This window comes from Thunnus maccoyii, chromosome 16, assembly GCF_910596095.1.
Source record: "Thunnus maccoyii chromosome 16, fThuMac1.1, whole genome shotgun sequence".
NCBI lineage: Eukaryota > Metazoa > Chordata > Actinopteri > Scombriformes > Scombridae > Thunnus > Thunnus maccoyii.
Window position 1 is genome coordinate 9,071,988 of NC_056548.1, and position 22,853 is coordinate 9,094,840.

At 41.8% G+C, this 22,853-nt stretch overlaps 1 protein-coding gene across 5 annotated transcripts in view; it reads right to left on the reverse strand.

Annotated features, from left to right (window-relative positions):
- The window catches only part of slc25a21 (solute carrier family 25 member 21), a 110,744-nt gene that overhangs the window by 30,861 nt on the left and 57,030 nt on the right, over nucleotides 1-22,853 (reverse strand). For all 5 annotated transcript variants that reach the window (XM_042388999.1, XM_042388998.1, XM_042388997.1 and 2 more), the window contains 2 exons: nucleotides 14,792-14,840; nucleotides 2,142-2,225 (listed from right to left, as the gene is read on the reverse strand). In XM_042388999.1, coding sequence (XP_042244933.1) covers nucleotides 2,142-2,225; nucleotides 14,792-14,840 — 133 coding nt within the window. The remainder of the gene's footprint in view (nucleotides 1-2,141; nucleotides 2,226-14,791; nucleotides 14,841-22,853) is intronic.

The following is a 22,853-nucleotide window of genomic DNA, read 5'->3' on the forward strand; positions in this document are numbered from 1 at the left end:
TTTTTGTTTGCCTCCAGACGGAAACACTTAACACATGCTCATGCTGCTGCACCCACATGCAACAGAAAAAGGAGCGTGGCTTGTTAGGCAATACACAACTGAGTGTTGGTGAGCGTAGTTCACACTGTCACACACTTGTGAGTAGAGCAACAAGATTTTATGCTGTATTTTCCAGATTTAATAGCAACCAAATGTAAAATTTTGGCAAAGTTCATTTTTTTAACAGTTTTTAAAACAGAAATAATACACACTTAAAACAAAAATGTATGTTGCTGCTGTACAAAAAGTGAAGTCTATAGGTCTAGTTATGGTGTCCAGGCTTCACAGTCTCTTAAAGATGGTGTCTCACATGTGCACATTTCCATGTCTTTCCTCAGTTTAATCACCGTGCTCTGAGCTGAGAGCTCAGGTTTTCTCCCTCATTGCCTCAGAGAGAGAGAGAGAGTGAGGCCTGGTGTTAACTCAGTCCTGCCATGAGCTGACGAGAGATGTTTATTTTTAATAATAATTCTACAACAGTGGGGCCTAACACTATTTGTATAAATTATAACTAAGTGGTTTGGCCTGGAGGTAATCCATGATGTGCTACTGGGGAGTGATTACAGCCTCAGCAAAAATATACTGTTAGTGATAATTGGTTGACACGAAAGTGGATCTTCCATCTGTGGGGACTCTATAACATGGCTTTGTTGCGCGTGTCTACAGTTGTATAGCCTACACTTGATGGCATGGATGCCGTTTAATTTGGCAAACGTTTTATTGTGTCAGAGAGTTCTCTGGAAATTCACGCGGACCTACTCCCAAAGGACACACCCAAAAAGCATGCAGGCACAAAGGCATTAAGTTTCACACTGTGAGAGAGTGTGTGTGGGGTGAAAAGGGGACAGCTACTGTAGCAGGATAGCTGTGTCTGTTGAACTACAGCCAACGGAGGATTTCCAACTGTCACTGGCCGGCCTCTCACCATGCGCTTGCTCACACCTCGCAGCAGATCAACTTTATATCCGCTGTAAAGCTGTCATCTCGCCGTAAACAGACCGAGTGGCAACCACTTTCTCCTACGCCTGCACTGTCTCACAGACCTGTCACAAGGAAGACAGAGGAGGAGGGAGCGTGGCAGGACGACTGTCTTTTTAGTCAGTTGTGAAAGTTTTACATTTAAGGTTTTAAGGCACCGACAGCTTCGCTTTTATCCGGTTTGAGTTACAGCGAGTGATAATGTATGTTCAGTGACTTGCTGCAGGATACTTCCTCAGTACACACGGCTACTGACAGACACATAAGCTGTTTTTAAGTGATTGAACCTGCAACACTTTGAGCTTTCCAGCGACTAGACCAACCTGCCACCATGTGGTTTAGTTACATTTGAATAAATTATAAATGTCACTCATAATAACGCTGACTACATATTTTTTCCCCTTATGTATTGTCACTGTGATTGTGATATTACTTACAATGATACAAAGGTGTACAATAACTTAATATAAAAGCTACATCATAAGCAAATACCAGTTGGATTAATTTATAGTGTAGTGCATAATACTTCATTTAGTGTTGGTCACCGTTGGCCAGCTTTGGATTGGACATTGACTCTTGTGCATTACAATGTTTTCTTTAGATTAGCATATTTTGTATTCTTAGATAGCTTTTATGCATTATTTGTATGAATTTGTGTGCAAACCTGCCTCACACTGCAGATTAAGGGACATATTAAAGGATATGGCTGGCCATGTTCTATATTATTCTTACTGTCAACAAATCTCATGTGCAGAGCCAAACCAACAATGAACTGATCCTTCTCACACACGATACTTGTAAGTATCGTGTGTGTATCCAAAGCCTTATATATCATATTCTGATATGACAGTCTGACAGTAATAGTTTTTGGACAACAGAGGTCTACGGCACAGAGGAATATGATATATAAGGCTAAAAAAACAAACAAACAGCGATATCATTCAAGTATTTTGAATCACATTAAATTATTACAGACAATTAATATCACTTAACACAGAGGAAAAAGGAGAAAGTGTTTCTTCCCTGTACACAAGGAAAAGAAAAACCGATGTCATTGGCAGAAGCCTAATTCAAAACATTATTTTTTTAACTTTAGTTGGCAACAACAGTCGTGGATAACCTACCCCTCTCTGCGGAAGATGGTCCGGAAGCAGTCTCCCAGACTCTTGTAGCTGGTGGGGTCACTGGTTCCCCTCTGGATCTGGAACCTGCAATTACAAAGTTCTCATTAAAAGCTTGTATCACACTAGTTTCTGTGTTAGGCGCTATCATTACAGAAATCTCATTGTTGTTACTTGTTAATCTTTTTTTGTCTTCTGTCTTTATTGTCGTCACTATCTGCGTAAATTAAGTTGTGACACCTGTGTGTAAAATACACTTTGAACAAATTTGATCTTTATCATAAATGAGCTCATTTCCCTCCTTATTTTCCTTGCCTCTCCCTTTCATCTGTCTTTTTTTCCCCCTCCTCAGCCAAGATGAGAGGCTCCTGCCACCAGGTCCCCCCAGCGCAGGGGAGAACTAAAACATTTATTTAACCCAACCGATCCAATTAGCCACCCAACTCCCCATGACCAGGCCATTTGCAGCAAGCTTTTCGGCTACTAACATGCTAGTAAGCCTAGTGTAACAGCTCTTCAGTTACGTGTAAATTTTTAATATGATGGAGCCAGTCGAAGGACTTTTTGTTGTATAGCAAACACGCTGGTACCGCCCTAATAAAGGCTGGAGAGCTGTGTGTAAATCTTTTACATGAGAGACCAGTTGGGGGCGAAAGAATGAATAAATGGTGCCTGTTAGAGATGAAGAGTTTCAGACATCGAGACGATAAGAAGAGATCTCATTATATACTGCCATATGGCTTTGACATGGATCCTAAACTCCGACAAAAAACACGCCAAAATAAATGGTCGGATAAAATTACCGATTATACACTCAATAAGTTGATTGAGTGATTAATGAAACACAGCGAATGAAAGCCCGCTTCAAGGTTGAAGAATTTAAATACTTTAAGTGCAAACAAAAAAAATCACATCAGGGATTTGGAGGGTAGAAAATGAGGCCGAAGTGAGGAGAGTAGGAGGGAACGGGACAAGAGAAAGATTCCCTCCTCATATGGCTTCAACTGCCAGGTCACAAGGTCAGCAGTAAGTCGTCCATGCGGGTGCCTGATGGGGCCATAAAGAGCCCCCAGGTTCCAGTGGAGGGGGAGTTTAGTGGGGTGAGCGGCCTTTCATATCGCTAACAGATTAACATCTTAGAGGGGTGTCCCTCAAATCCTATTTGGTGGATTCCCAAATAGCTTGTAACCCGTTTCTAAAAACCAGTTAAAACAGCACAATAAATAGATGTCTGACACCATATTAAAGAGAAGAAGAAAAGAAGGACTCAAGGTATGAGGGGATGGTGGAATGAGGGGTGTGGAGGGGGGCCAAAGACCCGGAAGATTTAAGACTACTGGGGCTTGTAAACAAATTCAAATCTGGCTTAATTAAAGGCATATGATGCTAGGGTCAAGGATGGAAGGGACCCTGTCCCCAGTCTCCCCCTGTCTCCTTTGCTCTGCCTGCCTCGACCCGAACCGGCCCTGAGAGAGTGGGGTTGGCAGGGCCGTGGTCCGGTTCCAGCCCCCTGACTCCACTCGTGACCCCGGGGTCACCTCATTTCCTCATGGCCCTCTCCTACCCTGCCATAAAAGCCAGGGACCAAACAGCAAGGCCCAGGGAGAGGGAGATAATAGGGAGGACCAGAAGAACTTGTGGCAGCAGGGGAACCGTCAGGCCCCTGGCAAGGAAGCTGCACTTTTCACAGCAACCACCAGTGAAAATTAAGACTTAAAACTTCAGTCAGTTCAGGTTAAATGTCCTGTTTTAGAGGGTTTATACAGACAAAAGGCTCTAGTTTCTTTTCATAAGACCTTAGTGAATAAGGAGATATACTTGTTGGCTAAAGAAGATCACAAAACAGCCTCCACAGCTCTGGCAGATTCACTTGGCCTTGAAGTCAGCCATGCGGATCGTAAACTCTGCAGACAGAAGACCCAAGTAAAGCCCTGGGGCTTCTTTAAAACACACTGCTCCGAGCATCTCCTTCAATCATCAGCAAAAGCTAGCGGAGATACAGCATACTCAGAGGTGATGAGATCTGTGAGTTCATGAAGAGTCCCCCCCCCTCCTTTCCCACAACCCACTTTCCCCATGTTTGTGCTTTACAGGCCCGGAGCTGCCCAGGTGAGGGTGAAGGCGAGGGCAGGTTGGTGCTTCTGTGAGCGAGACAAGCACTCTGGGGTAAATAATCCTGAAGACCTCATCCACCTGACCTCCACCGCCTATAAAAGTACAAATTCTAGGCGTCCACAAAGGAGTCAAAAAGGTAAATGAGGGCGGAATTGCAGGCTAGAGCCCCATTCTTTGTATTTTTATGGACAGGAGCACGGTGTTTGAGGTCCCTACAAGGCTGTGTCCGCTACCAGACCCGGGTGGTAATGGGCTCGGATCGGGGTCCAACAAGACAGGCTGTCACCTCAGAGAAGACGAGATGTTGAGGTGAGGCTCATTAATGATGGTGTTAAAAAATGCCTATGGGAAGGGGTAGGGGGGTTATTGGATTGATCAAAAGGCGGAGGCTTGATGGGCCTACTTTGAAAGAGGCAGGCTGTTCTTTTTAGGGGATCTGTTAAAAAATATGCCCTAATAAATGAGGGGTATTCCCTCAGTGGCACTAAGTGCAAGGCAATTTTGATTACTGACTCACTTTTATAATTTAGGATCTAATAAAGCAGATATCAAATCATATTTACAGCTATTCAGACAGTTCAACATATGAATTAACACCTCTATATCGAGAAATGATAATCTAATAACAAAAGATAACAGATAGTTATCTTTTGCTTATCTATTATACCGTAATATTTCAAATTGTGCAATTCGCTCCAAGTATGAACGTTATGATTTATGTGTGTTGCTGTGTATTTGGACTGGTTGCTACACCGAGAGCCTTGATCTACTCATGCCTTCACATGTGGAATGCCAAGTGCTTTGACAAAAGCAGGAGAGAGGCAAAATATATGATTGAAGAAAAAAAAAGTGAAACACCAGGGGGAAGGGATAAAAGTTGGGCAATTTCTCATGTTAGATCTGAAGTGCATAAGACAATCCAGAAGGCAACATAAAGGGGAAATCTATTTTTTACAGCCAGACAGTTAATTTTAATGAGCAGGATCATAAAGATGGTAAAAGTCCATTGCATTGGTACATGAGGTTAAGAGCACTTTTCCGACCTAAATGATCCAACATGGCAAAGACGGCCAATTATGACTTTAGCCATCCAATCATGCTTCACAGTAAAAGAGTGTAACCAAAACTAAAATTGTCCCTGTGATCCAATTGCTTGTTTTGACAACTCATTGTTGTTGACAACAGTGCTGACTGACTCTCTCGGAGTAGAAACTGATTCACTGACAAATAAAAAAGAGCATAAAACAAAGACACTTGATTTTAAAAGAACATGACAAAGTGAGCAAAGACAACTAATACTGATAGACTGAATCTTTGACAAACTGTTAGAGGAAAAAAGTGTTTGAGCATGGCAGTTGGAGGCCAATAAAGACAAACCTTTGGAGAGCAGAATAGGAAAATAAAGACGAGGGGAAGAAGAAGTAAGATGGGAGCAGAGGGGAAGTGATAAACCTTTGGCGCTTGTGACACGGCAGGCTGTCAACGCTTGATCTGAACCAGGCCAGGTTGGGTTTCACCAGCACCACAAACCTACTGGACCTGGGACGGCCCTGGTTACGAGTAAGGCTGCGGTATGGATAAGGGAGAAAAAGCTACTCTGACTGTTAAAGGGCTACGACATCCTTCTGTCCCTCCAGATTCTTTCTGAAACCGATAAAACTGACTCTTCTTGTTCCCTATAGTGATGTTGGGACCAGTTTGCTGGTCCAGATGTCTGCTCATATACTGTGACCCCTGTGACCTGAGATCAGTCTGTGTTACCATGGAAGAGCAGGAAAAGAGGTGCATAAAACAGCACGGGGACAGCTGGGGCAAGGCCAGGCCAATACTGAGACTCAGATGTTTTGAGCATTGCAAAACTTCCTTCTTGACTGATGGATCACTCTATATGTTAGAGTAGACTGTAGCTAATTTTGAAAGCCACTAATGCTCAAGTGGAGCAGATAGGTGGAAAAAATGAGTAGGCTTACTGACGTTTCCACTAAGTGGTTGCGTAACAGAAAGGATTTCTTGGGTGTTTGAGCTGGGGTCTCTTAACCTCTGCCAAACGCTGTTAACTGAAATTATGGTGCTAATGTTGGAGCAATAATTTGAATTATGGCATGATATAACAGCAAAAAATACTTTTCCTCGAGAACATTATGAACATATTTCTCCTGCAGACGTGCAAGAACTCCTCAAGAACTTTTCTTTAGCAAGAAAGAAATGTTTCACTATTTCAGTACAGGAGTTCATGGCTGGACGAAACCAAGAAAAAAACAGAAGCAATGAAAAGATGACGGCAGGCCGGACAAGCTAGGTCAAGATAACTTGGCGACAGACTGGTCCATGCCAGCAATAGTAACAGCCACTTCGTATGTGAGGGAATGCTGCAGGATTTTGGAGACTCCCCTGACAGCAGGTAACCACTGGCTATAACACAGTGTGTTCCAGACAGAAGACAACTGCCCTGCGTGCCTCCAGAGAGAAACCTGAGAGTCACTATTGCTACACCGCACTGTCTTTTCTCAGAGAGGCCACGGCACAGAAATCTGTTGCAGACGCCAACAAGCATGCTACAGATGAAGAAGATTTTACGGAGGCTGCTATTGTTGCTTTAAAATGTTTCATTTCAGCTCCTCTATTTAAACTTTTGTAACTTGATAAGGTTTGGGTGTTTAGTCTCACTTATCTAAGACCAGAACCAGCTAATATTCTTTAGTGGAGGAAGATTAATCAGCTAGATGTAGAGGAACCATCACCCAAACATATGTGGATAAAGAGGGATCCAAGTGAAAGACTACACTTCTGTTATCTTCCTCTGTCTTCTTTCTTCATTTAGCTTTCCTTTCAACATCTATCTTTCTCAGTCAAATACTACCATACTGTTCTCAACTGGTATTACTGAGTAAGAACTAAGGGATGAAGACTTAAGGCCAGTTCAGATAATAGCCACTTTTACTGGGCGCCAACCAGATTCTGTACCTGACCCACTTTTTTTTTTAAGTGCAGCGCATTCCCATGAGTGACATGAAGCATTACGGATCCAGTCGGTGATACGGACCTTTGGGTCGTCGCAATGATGCAAATGTCTCAAAACACGGCTGAGATACAGAGGCAGTGGACCTCGGACTTTGAGGCAAACGATGAGGAATTATGGAGGAAGTGTACGGTGAGCCCTGTTGCGTGGCTCTCGTGCTGGTCTTTGCAATTCTGGTGTGTGCATCTCAAAATTTTGAAACGTCGAGGTCTGCAGGTGCGATGACTGCGTGCGGTGCTTTGGTGATGGTTGGTTTGTTGGTCTATGGTAACCTGGAACCAATCAGTTTCTCTTCTGTTTCCTTCCAAAATACACTGGAAACTAGATAGCCAACACCTTTCATGAGAACTTGTAATAAGGAAGTATACAACAATGAACATGCTATAGTATGGGGATATTCATCCCTTGTGAAAGGTTTAACAAAGAGACATTACATGCAGCTTTTCCTGCTCTCTTCGACTTCAAGAGTTTGATGAAGTATGTAAACATTAATTGCTGCAGACGTTGTGCACATAGCCGCAGAGGAGACAGTGTACGGTTTGGTGCGGGGACCATGCTGAGCTCTAAAGTGTCTGTTGAACACTTCATGTGCAGTTTATCACAACTGCCTTAACAAAGAGGAAGAGAATTGTGGCTGCGTTTTTAGGCACTATGTGAAACAACTGACCTCTCCGACCGCTGCAGCTTGGTCATCTTCTGTTCGAGTAGTTGTGCCAAAGCAACTATATTTTTTGGCTAGTTTAAAAGCGTCTTTACAAGTGACTCAAAAGTGGAAAAAAAAAAAGGCTGCTGCGAGAAGTTTGAAAAGGAGCGATGGAGGCGGGACAAAGGATGTACAGACATGCATTTTGAGAGTCAGAAAAAAAGAGAGATGGGGCAGCAGGGGGGCAGCACTGTGGTTGCAGCACAGTCAGGGTCTAGTGAAATCAAAGCACACAATGCCTCCACTCTGTAATTAGTGTACTGGAATGTGAACCCCTTCACTGATAATGATTACAGGTGCCCCAGTACGACACACACTGACATGCACATCTGCTGTTTATGTGAACCTCTATCTATAGCTTAAATCTATAATTTAGTAATCCATTTGTGACTGCTGTGAGTTGCATCTCTTACATCTGTGAGTAACTGCAGCAACATCTGTCATGGCATTAAAAATAATGGGTTGGGTTCTTAAAGATTGTTTTTCTGGCATTTTGCCTTTATTAGATATTTGGCAGTAAAGGGTGACAAGAAATGGACGTTGCACGGTATGCACCATATACTGCCGGGACCCCCAGGATGCCCCGTTTTAAAAGGTCCCATATTTTACAATATTCCAGAAATATTAATTGCCAAATTGTCATGTTGGAATATGGCATACTTCTTTATGATGTTGTCAAGAGCATACAAGGAAACCATTTATTTTATTTTGTTAAAAACATATTGGCTAGGTGAAAGGGACAGTTTCTGATTTCAGCTCATGATGGGCTCTTTTGGGACTTGATGATGGGGGTCATTGGGTGAACTGAAGGGATACATAATATATACTCAAACATGCTCTTCTTTGAATGTATTTTATTTGTGAACCTTAACCCTTTATGTTTTTTCCCCTCAGACTCTTTGTTTTGTTTTCTCCTTTCAATTAAAAAAAAGTTTTACATACTGTAGAAAATCAGAATGAAACTGAAGCAAAAGCACCACATGCAGCCCCCCCTAGAGAAGGAACGTAGGAAGGTGGGTGTATATTTTAGATGATTCTGTAGAACCACAGATTACGTTCATGCTAATGTTGTTTTCCATCAACCATAAACATGTTTAAAACTCTCCCTTCTTGCAATAATTGTTCCTGGCAACTACGGTACGGTTAAGCTTAGTCAACTAAAACACTTTGTTAAGGGTTAGGGAAGGATCCCGTCACCTGCATGACAGTCAGACATAACATGCCCATCCACCACCTCAACCACCACAGCCTTTTTTCCTCTTCATTGCATATCGGGCACAACACGTTGACACAGAACGTTGGCAATGGATGTGAATCATGAGTTGCAAAACAATACATGGACATCATATGATTCATAGGGATACTGGGCTGCTGGGTAGGTAGATACAGTAGGTCAGTCTTACACATTATCATGTTATTTCAGTCTAGCCAAAAAAAATAGGTGAGCCATTATTCACACAGTCAAGTCAAGTAAATGTATCTATATTGCTTTAAATCATAAATAAAGGGCTTTACAATCTGTCACCCTCTATCCTTAGACCCTTCAAATGGGATAAGGAACAACAGAGGAAGGAGATGGACAGACATCCAAAAGATATGTGTACAAAATAGACCAAAATAACAATACTAAAGTTATAATAAGGACAATCAGAATGGCAATTCTATAGATCGATTGACATATATGGAAAAGATGGATCCAGGAGGACGTTGCTCAACTTCCAGGTGCCGCCAAACGGGTGACCTCCTCTTCACCGTAAATATCAGATAAGAGGGCAGATTACATATACACACACCAGAGGCTGAAACTCAAGGACAGCATTCACACATAGGGAGAGGACTAAGGCATCATCCAAGAGAGTATGACAGGAATGTAAAGGCATCATATTTAATCCTGCCAAATATGCTGCTCTGCTGTGCTCATGAAAAGACTTGCTCTACCTTTTTACACTGGACTTGCAGCTCTCGCTCACGCCCGAGCACTGAAGCGATCCTCCATGCACGCGGCATGTGTTTAAGTTTACACTGTGAATAAAGTCTTGCCCTGCAGTCTAACAGCGCCAGGGGGATTAGGAGCCGGATTGACGACCGCTGACCTGCCTGCTTCTTTACAAGGCAAGATCAGCTATCAGGCTGCTGCTGCTTTGTGCCCTGCTGTTTGAGGGTTGTGTCAGGGATTCCTCCATAAGTGCACAGGGGTTCACCAAGCAGTTGGGGGCAAACAGAGGTGGAGGTGGGAGGGAGGGGGGTGAAGCCTTTGGGCCATCCTCGGCGCTGTCACACGTCCCGCAAAAAGACTGGACGTCATCTGTCAAAGCCCTCATCAAAGATCACTTTCAAGCCCCCCAAGTGGGACACACTTTCATGCGTGCTGTGACCAAATGGAGGTAGTGTTGCCATGGATACTGCCGCGAGCAAGGGCCAGTACCAGGTTTTTCTAATCAGGCTTGAAACAGGCTCCTGGCAAGCTTCGAGGTTTGCAATGACTCTGACAGCCATGTCATACAACACAATTTACAGAACTGCATAATTCAATACAAATCTTCTAAAACACATGTACAACAGGGATTTAAAACAAAATATTGCATAATCGCTCGACAAACTACAAATTCAGAAGTAATGATGAAAGTTTAAACAATGCATTCCACATGATGTTGATGATGTTATATAATGAGGTTTATATTAACAGAAGTAGTGGCTGATTCAGCAAAAGTGCAAGTGAGACGGTTGCTGAAAAACTGAAACCACAGAGGACAGAATGCAAAAAAAAAGAGTTGAAATAAGAAGTCAGCAGTGGCATGTCAGCGGGGAGGAGCCACAAAGCTGGATGAAGAATCTTTATCTGGGAGAAAAAAAAAAAGACTAGAAGCAAGAAGAAGGGAAAGAATAAGTATGGAAAGCAGGAAAGACAAGAACAGCGAGAAAGAAAGTGTGGGTGCAGAGGGAGAAAAGGGGCGGAGGGGAGTGGCTCCGTCAAGAGTTATTGCACGAAATACATCTTTGGGGCTCATTATGGCAAACACATCAGATCATGTGCACGCTGTGGAAACTGCAGGAAGTTCCTGGTGACAGGAGAAGTATTGCTCAGGCAGACACAGACATGAGGAAGGCGTGGCTTCGGTCTCCGGAGCGGAAGTTAAGGGGGTGATGGGAAGTTGCTTTCAGGAGAACAGTTGGGTATGTTTGCGCAATGCGCATGCATGTGTATAAGGGTGGAGCTCCATGTAACAGGATCTCAACATGAAGGGAAATCCGGGCTTCGTGCTACTCTCTAATGAGAGGGGGAACCTGATCAGAGTCAGATGGGGTGCCCCGAGCGCACAGCCCCCTGCAGAAAGTGCCGCCCGACACCCTTTGTTACCTCCAAGTGAGCTGAGACCAGCCCATGAACCATGTAACTAGGTGGTTTCCAGGTTAATGAAAAGCTGTAACTCCGGTCCCACTGTCTCTCTCTGCTAAACTGACGACTCACCTCCCTCCCCGCGCCGCACCCTTCATCTTCACCCCCACATTTCTGCCTATACCCACTGAGGGGGGGTCAGGGTCAGGGGCAATTAACTGTTTACTTTGTGTGAAGTATGCTACATTTACATTTTGGGCTAATTATTATCCAGAGTGACTCACAATGAGAAAAATGTCACATTTCTGGATTCACTTTTTGGATTTTATGTATTAAAAGCAACAAAGAACGACGGCCAGTTCGGTCTCAACTACAGATGTGAGATTATGTGTGTAATAAACCTTCAATAGTTCACGTTACACAACTCTTCTATTAAAACACAATGCTTTATTCTCTAAACGGCTTTGGCTATCTTGCCATCAGCCATCTTGATGACTTGTATTGAAGGTCAGGCTGGTCTGCAACACAATGTGTGTACATTCCCCATGTAATAACGAAACTTTAAACAGGACATACGGTATGTAATAATGTCTTCATGATCCAGGTAGTAGCCAGAAATGTGGCCTTGTTGTTAGTGCTAAAACACTGTAATCGACAAAACAATGGAGGACAAAAAAACAACAACAAATTTGCTCATTTTAATAATCAAAATGAGTTTTGTATCAGCATAAATCTGGTTTGACACGACAAGTAATCTGAAGAAGTCATCTTGGGTTTGGGACGTTTGTGATGGGCATCTGTGTGGATTGTCTGAAATTTTATCAACTAAACAATAAATTAAAACAAAATAACCTACAGATAAATGGATAGCAAAAGTAATCATTAGTTCCAGTTCTACTAGTGGTAAATATTCTTTAACTGAAAGGTCAAAGGTTCAATTCAAACTAGGACCAATTCTATTAATAGCAATTTGTTTAGCCAAGGAATTCTTGGGGCAAGACACTGACCTCTATACCAGCTTGTTTCTTGCACAAAGATATGTAATACATCCATGTATTTCAGTCAAAACGGCCGATATTAATGTGTATGCATTTAAACAGCGATGAAAGAGGTTGTTAGTTACACTGATGGAGAGTGTGCTCTGCAGGAGACCCTCAGATGTAAGATAGATGTACTTGTTAGCAAAGGTGAGTAACAGGGGTCATGGCTTGACTGGTCAGTGAACACACGACGGGGAGTAAAAGCGAAACAACAAAGGCTAAAAGACACATTTAGAACCGGGACTTTCACTTTTAGGGCTCGTATCTAAAGCAAAGTGTGGGCTAGTCAAATATTTTTAAAATGCTATCTATCATTATCCAAAAGCGTGCTGACTGTACCACTCGGTATCTCTACTGATGATCTGAGATAATAATTTTGTCATAATTGACTTGCTTTCCTGCTCCACTTTAAAAATATCTCATAAGTAGTCCGAAATTTTGCGCCATCAATCATGTTAGAAGTTATGTGTCACCTTTTTTGAAATATCTCTGGAACACAGTTATTCATTTATCTGCCAAGCCGTCATCTTAGAAGATGAATCAGTATTTGTTTAAAAGGGAAAAAAAAGGCTCCCAAACGGTCTTGACATTCTTTTGATTCATAGCTGCAGTATTTGGCTACTTGAGTGTTTCTACACCAACTGCTGTTGCTAATCCAAAATCTGCAATTCACCACCCCCTCAAAGAAAGAGTAGAAAGATAAACTCTCATTTGGAAAATAGGTAAATATTAGCTCCTGGGCAAGTACACATTTTGGCAAGTTTACCTTCAAAAAAAAAAAAAAAAGAGAGAGAGAGAAAGGGGAGAAAGAAAAAAAAAATCCCTTTGATTCTGAGTTGGTGGAAAAAAGTAAATTTACTCCAGTTGCCGATCAATTTGGACCGGTGGACATTAAAGCAGGAGCCGGTGCCTAATAAGAGCCATGCCTGAGAGAGAGAGAGAGAGAGAGAGAGAGAGAGAGAGGGAGAGAGAGGGAAAGCGAGAGAGAGAGCGCGGTGGTGGAGGTGTGTCTGTGTCTGACTCTCGGCTCCAAGGTTCCTGCTAATAGATTTCAGCTCCCTCAGTGTCCCAATTAGCTGGTATGTATGCTTGGTTTATGAATTCATGTGTGGATGTTAAGTGTGTGAACATGCATGTACAGTATGCATGAACGTCTCGATATCTATACGCACGCGTGTATGTCTGCACGTATGTGTCATTTCGAGTAACGAGCAGCAACTCCTATAGTTTAGATTCTTGACATGGTTGCACGGCTCCTAATAAAAAATAAGAAAAAAACATTTTATTTGTTTCTTGCACTTTCTTAAAAAAAAAAAAAAAAAAAAAAAAAAAGACTGAGCCAAGACCAAAAGGAATCAATTTACACGGCCCGTTTTTTCAGCAACAGAACGCCTATCAACATAAACACATGGCGACACAAACAGAAAACAAACAGATAAACCTGTCCAGTTTTAGAGCAGCTTTTACCACTTTTTAAGGAAGAGTGTTACAAAGAAAATAGTGAGTGCACTTTTAACCCTGACCCCGGTGTGAGGACGGACAGGCGAGGCGCTCAAGACTTACCTGTAATAAACCCCCATACCTTCTACACGTGACCATAAATCACACTGTGTGCCTTCAAAGTATCAAATATCAACTAATACAACACCGCTCACCCTTAGCTTTTATCCCTGCGTTTCCTTCTCTGTGTTCTGGTGGTGGCATTGCCTTCAAAGTGTAACCATCTCACTTTTTTAAAAGGCACGCCGAGCAATTTATTTACCAAGAAACTGCTGCCGTAAATGACAGAAAAAGCAGTACAATTTACTGACAAGTAGTGAATGGGGCAGGGGGGCTAAGAACTAAGCCAGAGGTCTTGGCTGGGCCTGTGAAAGACTATAAAGCTTTAGTAGTAGCCCACGACCTGTTTATGGCAGGCTGAGACACTGTGGTGTGAGGCTCCTGATCACTCTGCAGCTCAAGACTGCTGCCACTCTTGCATAACACACAAACAGGAGATGGTAACGGAAAACATCCCATGAAACGCAGCGAAAGCTTTTAGTGGCATCTGATTTATTTTTTAAGTCCCCGTCATTTTCGAGAACCACAGGCCGAATAAAAGGATATGATTCAATTAAGTAATAAGGTAAAAAATTTGAAAACATAAAACATCTAACGTTAACATTGTGTGGGGAATGAATGGGTAAATGATGCATTTCATTTTCCACAAAATGTCTGAGGCTCTTGGCACCGGTGCCAGCTTGTGTGGAGAATGATTGCCAAGCTGGCCAGGCCCGCTGAGCTGAGTTGGGAAAAAAAAAAAAAAGACCTGGTATGCTCGGGACTTCGCTACACAAACTCATGTACCCACACGAAGAAGATTTGAGGCAGATGTGAAGTGAAAAATCGCTTTCTTTAAAGCAGCAAGCAACAAGTTTTCAGGTTGAATGGGTGGCTTACCTCGTCTTCACCACATCGAGGGGATGCATCAAGCAGATCTCCACCAAACCTAGAGAGTAAAAAACAAAAACAAAACAAACAGTCAGGGTAAGTCACTTTAATAACATGGACATTTAGGTGAATGCATGTTTTCAGTTTTCAGGAAAATTCCAGATGTTTCTATTAATAACAACCTTTAATGAAACAAGAGCCTCATTTATAGTTAAGGGGTATCGGCAAAGCTATGAAACCATCGGTTATCCTGGAAGCAGTGAATATTTAGACATTCATTCATACTGTGCATGCAATCGGTGGTGATTGTTGATAGTAAAGACAGTTACCACTCCACTGCAAACCCTCTGCTCAGCGCAACTGCTGCTCTCTATTGCAATGAATGCATGAACGAAAACATGTAAGTAATAGTAGTAAGAGACGAGGCGACATAAGAAGTTACCTGGATGTAACTCCAGTAGTAGAAGTATGTGTGTAGCCCACTGTTGCTCTTTATTACTAAGTCCCCCCGGGGAATGTAATTAAAGCACAGTATTGTTTGATCCTGTACGATACATCACGGTGTATCACGATGTTGCAGTGGTACCATCAACGAGTAAAATCTGACACTGAGCTAAAAACTAAAACCCAACGCTGTAGGTATCTACTGCGGTTGTCCCGTTGCATCGACCGTAATTCCAGTTTAAGTTGACGGACAGAAAGTAAAGAAAATAGAGAAACTGTTTAAAGTCACTTCTTAAGCAAAAATGCTGAACAGACGCTGGTTCCAGCTTCTCACATGTGAGGATTTGCTGCTTTTCTCTGGTTTATATCACTGTAAATTGAATACATTTGGAGTTTTGATTGTAGGTCAGACAAAACAAGCAATATTAACATTTTTTTTTGACATCATTAGTTATATTTTTATTTAATTATTAAATGATTACACCGACAATTAATCAACGAAGGAATCCATAATGCAAATAATAATTACTTGCAGCCATACGAGGCTCGCTGGTTTGCTGCTTTCCACTCTTTTCTTTTGACAGTACGCACATTACACTGTCGCTGTACACCAGGAAGTTCTACCACACGCACCCAATGTGAACTTGTATCTGTTAAAGCCCCGGAGGATCAGATAGCACCATAAATCTGATCTTGTCCGTCAGTCGTCACAGTTCACCTTGAAATAATCTGTTCAGAAGGTTGCCTGACTGCTAACCGGGGCAAAAGTCACTGGATAATTTGTCCGTGTCATCTTTTTCCTTTCCATTCATTTGAAAGCCGTACGCAAGGCTGAAGACTTGTTGCTGCTACCAGATGGTTTTGACAGACAGCCAGTGCCAGCCAACCCTTTCAAAGGAACCTAATCACCACTCTGATTATCACCCCGCCTAATTTAAACACCAACTACCTCAAGAAGTCTTGGTGTTTTGAGCCTTGTGCCATCTTTGCAAGAACATATGTCTGAATGAGTGGTCCAATGAGTCTTCTTTCCAAAAATCCCTGTGAGCGACTATAATTCTCCACATTTTGCAGGGCTGAAGCCACCAATCATATCATCCATGCAAACCCAGTACATCGGTAATGTGCCAGCAGCTGGAGAATCAATGCAGCCCGAGTGATCAGTGAGGGACTCTGAGGTTTCACACACACGCTAACTATGTGCATCTGTGTTGAAAAGCCACTGCTTTGGCACGGAGGCCTTCTGACTCAATCAGGTTTTTATTTTTTAACTCACGATTCTCACTACATCCCTTTACTGGTTCTCTGAGGGCTTCCCCTACAGATTCCACCGTGTGTGTACACAGCTGCTGTGCAATATGGGCTCCTTCTAATTTGCTCAATTAAACATATTGTCTATAAAAGAGTGTGTCTTCTGGGGTTTTTCCAGGGAAGTAATTATCAAGTGAAATACCACAGAAAAAAATGACTTTTTCTACAGTTGCATGCATCTTAATTTACGAATGGGAGAATGAAGAACTATTGAACCGAGCTACTGGCGGGTAAGAGTCAAACAAAATTCCATCTGTCACGGCTCAGTTGACCTGACTATGGTTGTTAATGATACTGCCCTGAAAACAACTACATTGGACAAATCATTTTCAGGCCTCGCTATTAATAGGCCTGCAGTGAAGGTAAAAGCACATCAGATCTTTCATCAGGTAATCAGATTTCGTGATGAAACCAAACCTGCCTGCCTGCTCGATCAGCTTGTACAAACACAAAGATGCTGGAAGTGACCGAACATGTCTTAACAGGTGATCTGGTGAAAGGAGAACAGAGCCTGGGAAAAGAAGAGCTTCTGATACGGTCTTGACCTGAAAAGTGCCCTGAGATAACTTTTGTTATGATTAGGCGCTATATAAATAAAACTGAATTGAATTGAACTGCAATCCCATCCAAAAAGTGCACTACAGCAGTGCACTGCTACTGCAAATCTCAAAAATCTTCTTGCACACAAAACTTGCATGTTAGGCTTTGCTGCATCTGGAGGGTCTGTGGGAGCTAATTCATTAGCAAGTAGCAATTAGCAAAAACTTAAAGTTAGTAATTGTTTGCACATTTTATCATTTCTCCTGATCTGGTTTTTCAAAGAACTACAGGCTACAATATGAACTCAAACAGTATCTTCGTAACAAAATTTGTGACTGAATCTGAAAGCCGATATTTCCCAGCAAACATGATCAGTTATTAATTTTCCCTCTATCTTCAATCGCAGCATAAGTAGTAGCCTTTAGCCATTGGCTGTGCTCTCAAAAAGTCAGCACAGCTCAGGTCAAAGGTCAACAAAGTTGAACTTTAAGTACAATTAGCGACTAATGATTATTTTCATTATCGATTCATTTGCTGATTATTTTCTTGGTCAATCATCTTGTTTATAAAATGTCAGAAAACAGTGAAAAATGTCTTTTAGACGGTGAAGTCGTCAAATGTTTTTTGTCCCATCAACAGTCAAAAATCCAAAGAAATACGGTTTACTGTCATGTATGACACCAAAAAGCTTCAAATCCTCAAATTCAAAATGACTAAAATGATAAGTCGACTACCAAAATAGCTGCCAATTAATTTTCAGTCAGTTGATGAATCAACTCTTTGCTGCAGCTCTAGAAACAACCTTATACAACAGACATCAGCACAGCACTGTTACAACATATGCAGGACGTGCACAAAAGCTGTTTTCTGTGATAATGTGAATATTGCATGTGAGTATGTCATAAATTATTACCTGTACTGTAGCTAAGAGGCACTAAATCTTCTTTATATGGGTAAAGTAGGTGTGTTTTTACAGTTATAGAGTTGTAGAATAATCCAGATACTATACTGCAGATACAGAGAGGTAGGACTAGAATCAACAGCAGCAGCAGAAAACCCTTTAGTGTGTTTTTAGAGTTGCACTTAAACTGAACTAGACTGTTTTTGATTATCACAAAAGTTGAGTATGCTTTTCCATCATCAACTAGCTGAAAAAACACATGAAATCTCTTCAATAATAACCCCGAAAAGGAGAGCGTTGCTATTTGTCCCTGCCAGTGACCAGAGCGACTGTGCACATCTGCATACTGCAAACTACTTCGGGCCTCATCGTAAACCTCATATTACAGGAACTCTAAAGAATACAGGTTTCTAAATGCTTCATTAACTTAGAAAGGTAACATTAGTTAACACTCTTTACTAATTAGCAGGCCAGCCCCACTGTGAAATTCAGATTCGGTGATTAGTTCAGCGTGTTGAAGGGCGGTCAGCGTGACGCACTATGGACTAGTGTCTTTACGGCTGCATGCTGTATCTCCAAGATGGCAGTTGCAGAAGAATTAAGTGATGACAAGCATGAATGCAAAACCGGGTCGTGTTTATTTGAGCGTCTGTCTAACACCCTCGCAGACGAGACACCTGAAGAACAGCTGATGGCAGATGAATGGACAAGCTGTAGACGTTTGAAGAAAAAACTAAAATTTGCACAACCATAATCCTAAACTGACCTTTGTATGACATGCTGCACACAGTAGTGCTAAACAGCAGGTTTACCACAACTTATAACTTAGAAATATTCTAAAAAAAAATCAATATATATGTCGTATACTTCCTATATTTACATATCTATCAACTGAAACTGACGCTATCTGATAATTGTGAATAGTTGACCTTCAAACAGCCTTGGATATTGTACCAATGTGTGATGATTAAAGCAATTAATGAGCACTTGAGATGTTGTTTTTGGTGTTTAGTTACTACTACTTTAAGCTCCCTCTATGTCCCAGAATGACTTTTGACAACTCCCAGTCAGAACTGTTCTCTGTGTTGTATCTTTAGAGCTGAAAATAGCAACAGGGAATGTTTTTCTAGGGGAATCAAGAGGGAACAATGCTATGGTGTGCCCTGTCACTCAAACTACAGAAAAAAAAAAAAAAACTGAAGAAGAGGGCGTTGTATTCAACTAATGACAGATACACAAAAGATGCAACCCGTCATTGCACTACGTTTTAATCCGTTGGGGTTATTATTAGTGGCGTAATTAACCGCTGATATTTAGAGAGCGGTATTATTTTCCACTCAAGCAGGAAATGTTGGATAGTTTAATCATCCATTAAGCCTTCTTTGGATTCAAGTCTGATGGTGACATGTCATGTGTCTTTGCGTAAAGGCCTTAGGACACAAAATATGTAGTTTCCTCCACACCACTAAGAGGCAGCTTCTTGCTCCACCAGGCCCCAGTGCATCATGCTCGTCTACCCCAGCTGTCAGCACGTACTACTGTTTAATCATAGAGCCCGCCAGTAGTGAACCCACACACTCTTGGGAGCACTTCACACTCCTTCATAGCCTCCGATGCACAATCACTGAGCATGGTGAGGGCAAACTCAGAGGATGATGCTGCTGAATTTCTCGGTTCGGTTTCCCCTCCGCTCTGCCCGAGTGTGGCTGAAAACTTCTCCTGCAAGGCGCCCACCTCCTACAGCTGTGCGGAGGGGCGTAATGTTACAGTGACCTGCCATCTGGTTGACATTTATGGCTTTGCTACGCATCAGTGGGTGACATATTGAGAGATTCCATTATTTGAAGGTTCTTTTGTTTCGGAGCCACAATAGTCCTGACAGGGCTTGTCATCTAGCGCCCTGCAAACACATACACACACACACACACACACACATACACATTCAGTTAGGCATAAGTGCTAATAGCAAAGGAGTGTCTGGAGCACAGCCATTAGGACAAACTCTTACATATACACTACAAGTCTCCTATTTGCAACAAATGCATTCTACGCCAAGACAAGGCGTAAAAGGTTAAGTGTGCAGTGGAAAATAAGAGCTGCAAGAATACAGTGAGATATTACACTGATTTTAAACTGTGACAACATATAGTTTTGATTCAGCGCCTGGTTTTCTTATTGGTCTGAGCTAACGTCATATGCAGAATTTAACAGCCGTGGAATTTGGCTTTTGTTTCGAGTATCGGATAAGAAGACCATATGGCAGAAACAATGAGGCAGAGCGCTGAAAAAAAACTGCTGCATCATCCACATTCAGCTGGAGCAATGTGACTCTGGGGTTCATGCGGACGACGCAGTAGGTCTCCGGGAAGGACCCAACAAGTAGATTCACTGGTAGCACTGGTATTGCCACCACTGTATTGGCCAGACATTCCAGGTCGCCTGATAACTTGTCTTCCAGAGAGAGAAGATCATACATCATTGCAGATGAGATGATTATCTGAGTTGGTTTTGGCTCGGGAATGCACGCAGTTTTGCTCCCACGCAAAAGTGAGAAAGAAAAACAATAGTGCGCCAGGGAGCGATTGCTCAACGGGTGCAGGTGTCATCCATCATGCCGAGACACACAGTGAATGACTAATTCCTAGCAGCCACAGGGAGAAGGTCACTGCCACAGGAAGCACAACTCCCCCAGTTAAATGGACTAATACATGAGAGACATACTGGTCATTCATTTCACACGCATACTTGACCCACTGAAAGCTACAGTCTTCAGCTCTTACATGTGTTTGTAATAGTTTCTTAATTACACATAAAATAATGGAAAGTTTTCTTAAAAACACGAGGTAGCCACTGTTTGAAAGTTATACTAGAGAGGGGAGATTCCTTTTTGTCCTTGATTGACAAAACCACCAGCATAAAAAACATAAAGTAGATGACAGAGAAATGGTTTGTTAAACTTATTAAAACTGATGTGTTATAGAAATAAACATACATGTTGCTAATTGTTTTACAAAAAAGAAATGTAACTACATGATACATTTCTTGGTTCATTGAGAGCCAAGGCAGAAAATCACAGTTGGTCCTGCGGTTTGAAGGCTGAGATGAGGCGTACTGTAAAAGTGTCATGATGACAGAGTTTCACCTCACAGGCCCACTCTGGTTTTGACAGCACTCCTGACTGAACCTGCAGGTGATATCTCGTGCCTCCATGTCCTCCATTAATACTTTTCAAAACACATCGGATCTGGAATGCTAAACAAACCCTGAGAGCTGCTGCTCCCCCCCCCCCCCCCCCTACAATTTGTCATCTGCAGTAACAAAAGCCAATGTGATATCCATCAGCGACCAGGCCGGGTGCTCTGATATAGAAACTCTGATTAATCTCAGCTTCTTTTTAATGCTCTGGCAGAAAAAAGAGGGGAAAGAATGAAGAATGTCATGGCGATAAATAAAAAAAGATGCCCAGGGTGAGATTATGAACTCCAGGGAGTTACCATATAAACGACCAATAACAGATAGAAGAGGTAGAAATGATTTATGTTTTTTTGATTGCAAAGGATATATATAGCTTTATATTGCATGCATTGCTTTGATTGTAGCTGTGCTGATCTTTCATTACATACAATTAGAGCCTTGTCTACATTTTTCTTTATTATGTTATTTTATTAAAATACAAACATAATATGACAGATGACGATAAATTTGCACCATATCTGTAAGAAAACACTTACAGTTGGCATAAAACAAGGTAAATCAGGGAAGCGGATGAAATAAATGTGACATAAAAGGTGCTCAAATATCATGAGGCCTGCTTCGGTCAGGCTAATAAACTACAGTTACTACCAAGTGCCTAAACTGTTTTTAAAGCAAACCGCTGGAGTAACTATTCCAAACTGATCACATTAAAAATGAAATGAATTATAAACCATTTTCATACAATAAAGGCAAAACCAATCCGTCATGAAATAATAATCACCTCATGTGGAGGGGGAGGAATGCCATATCATAGATTACTTGCATGTACATTCCTATATGGCAATTAAAGAAAGAAAAGTAAAGAAATTACATTTGCGCAGAAAGGAAACATTACAAAAAGTGATTTATGCTGCTCTGAATGGCTTGTGGAATCATCTCGTGGTGGATGAATCCGTTCTCAGCAAATTAGTGTGGAAACAATAATAATCAAACCGGCAGGGAAAGAAAAAAAAACAACACATTATATTAACTCCATCTCAAACCAAACACTAGTGTAGAGGAACTGATTATGTAGGAATTTACATATTTTAAAAAAACAAGACCGTATAATGTCTCAGGACATCTGGAAGAGAGACAGAGAGAGCGAGAGGGAGAGAGAGAGAGAGAGAGAGAGAGAGAGAGAGAGCGCTATTAATCACAGATATCACCAATCAGACTTCCTGTCTCGGGAGTGCAGGAGCGTCCTGGGTTAACTCCCCAAACAGCCCCTAATTCTGCACTTGAAAAAGCTCAACAGGTGCTTAGAAAAACAAGCAAGGTCTTCTCCAATGACAGTGGGGGATTTTTTAAACTGAGGGCCCCTCGAGCGAGCATCCCGGCATTCCGCGGGCCTTTCCTCGGCTACTGGTACTTTATCTGTTATCGCCTCCGAGGGGCGAAACGATGTGCGTTTCCACATGACAAGTAGGCCTCATTAAAGTAAAAAAGTAAAAACTCAGTCTGAGTCTTTTTTTTATTATTATTCTTTAATATGTGAATTAAAACAGCCATATTATTTTACTTACAAATCATTTATTTTAATATCTGTGATTTCTCAAAAAAAAAAACCCACTCCAACTTGATAAAATAACACTTTAGTTTCATCAGGCAATTTTTGAGGCATCCACCACTGAACCACCA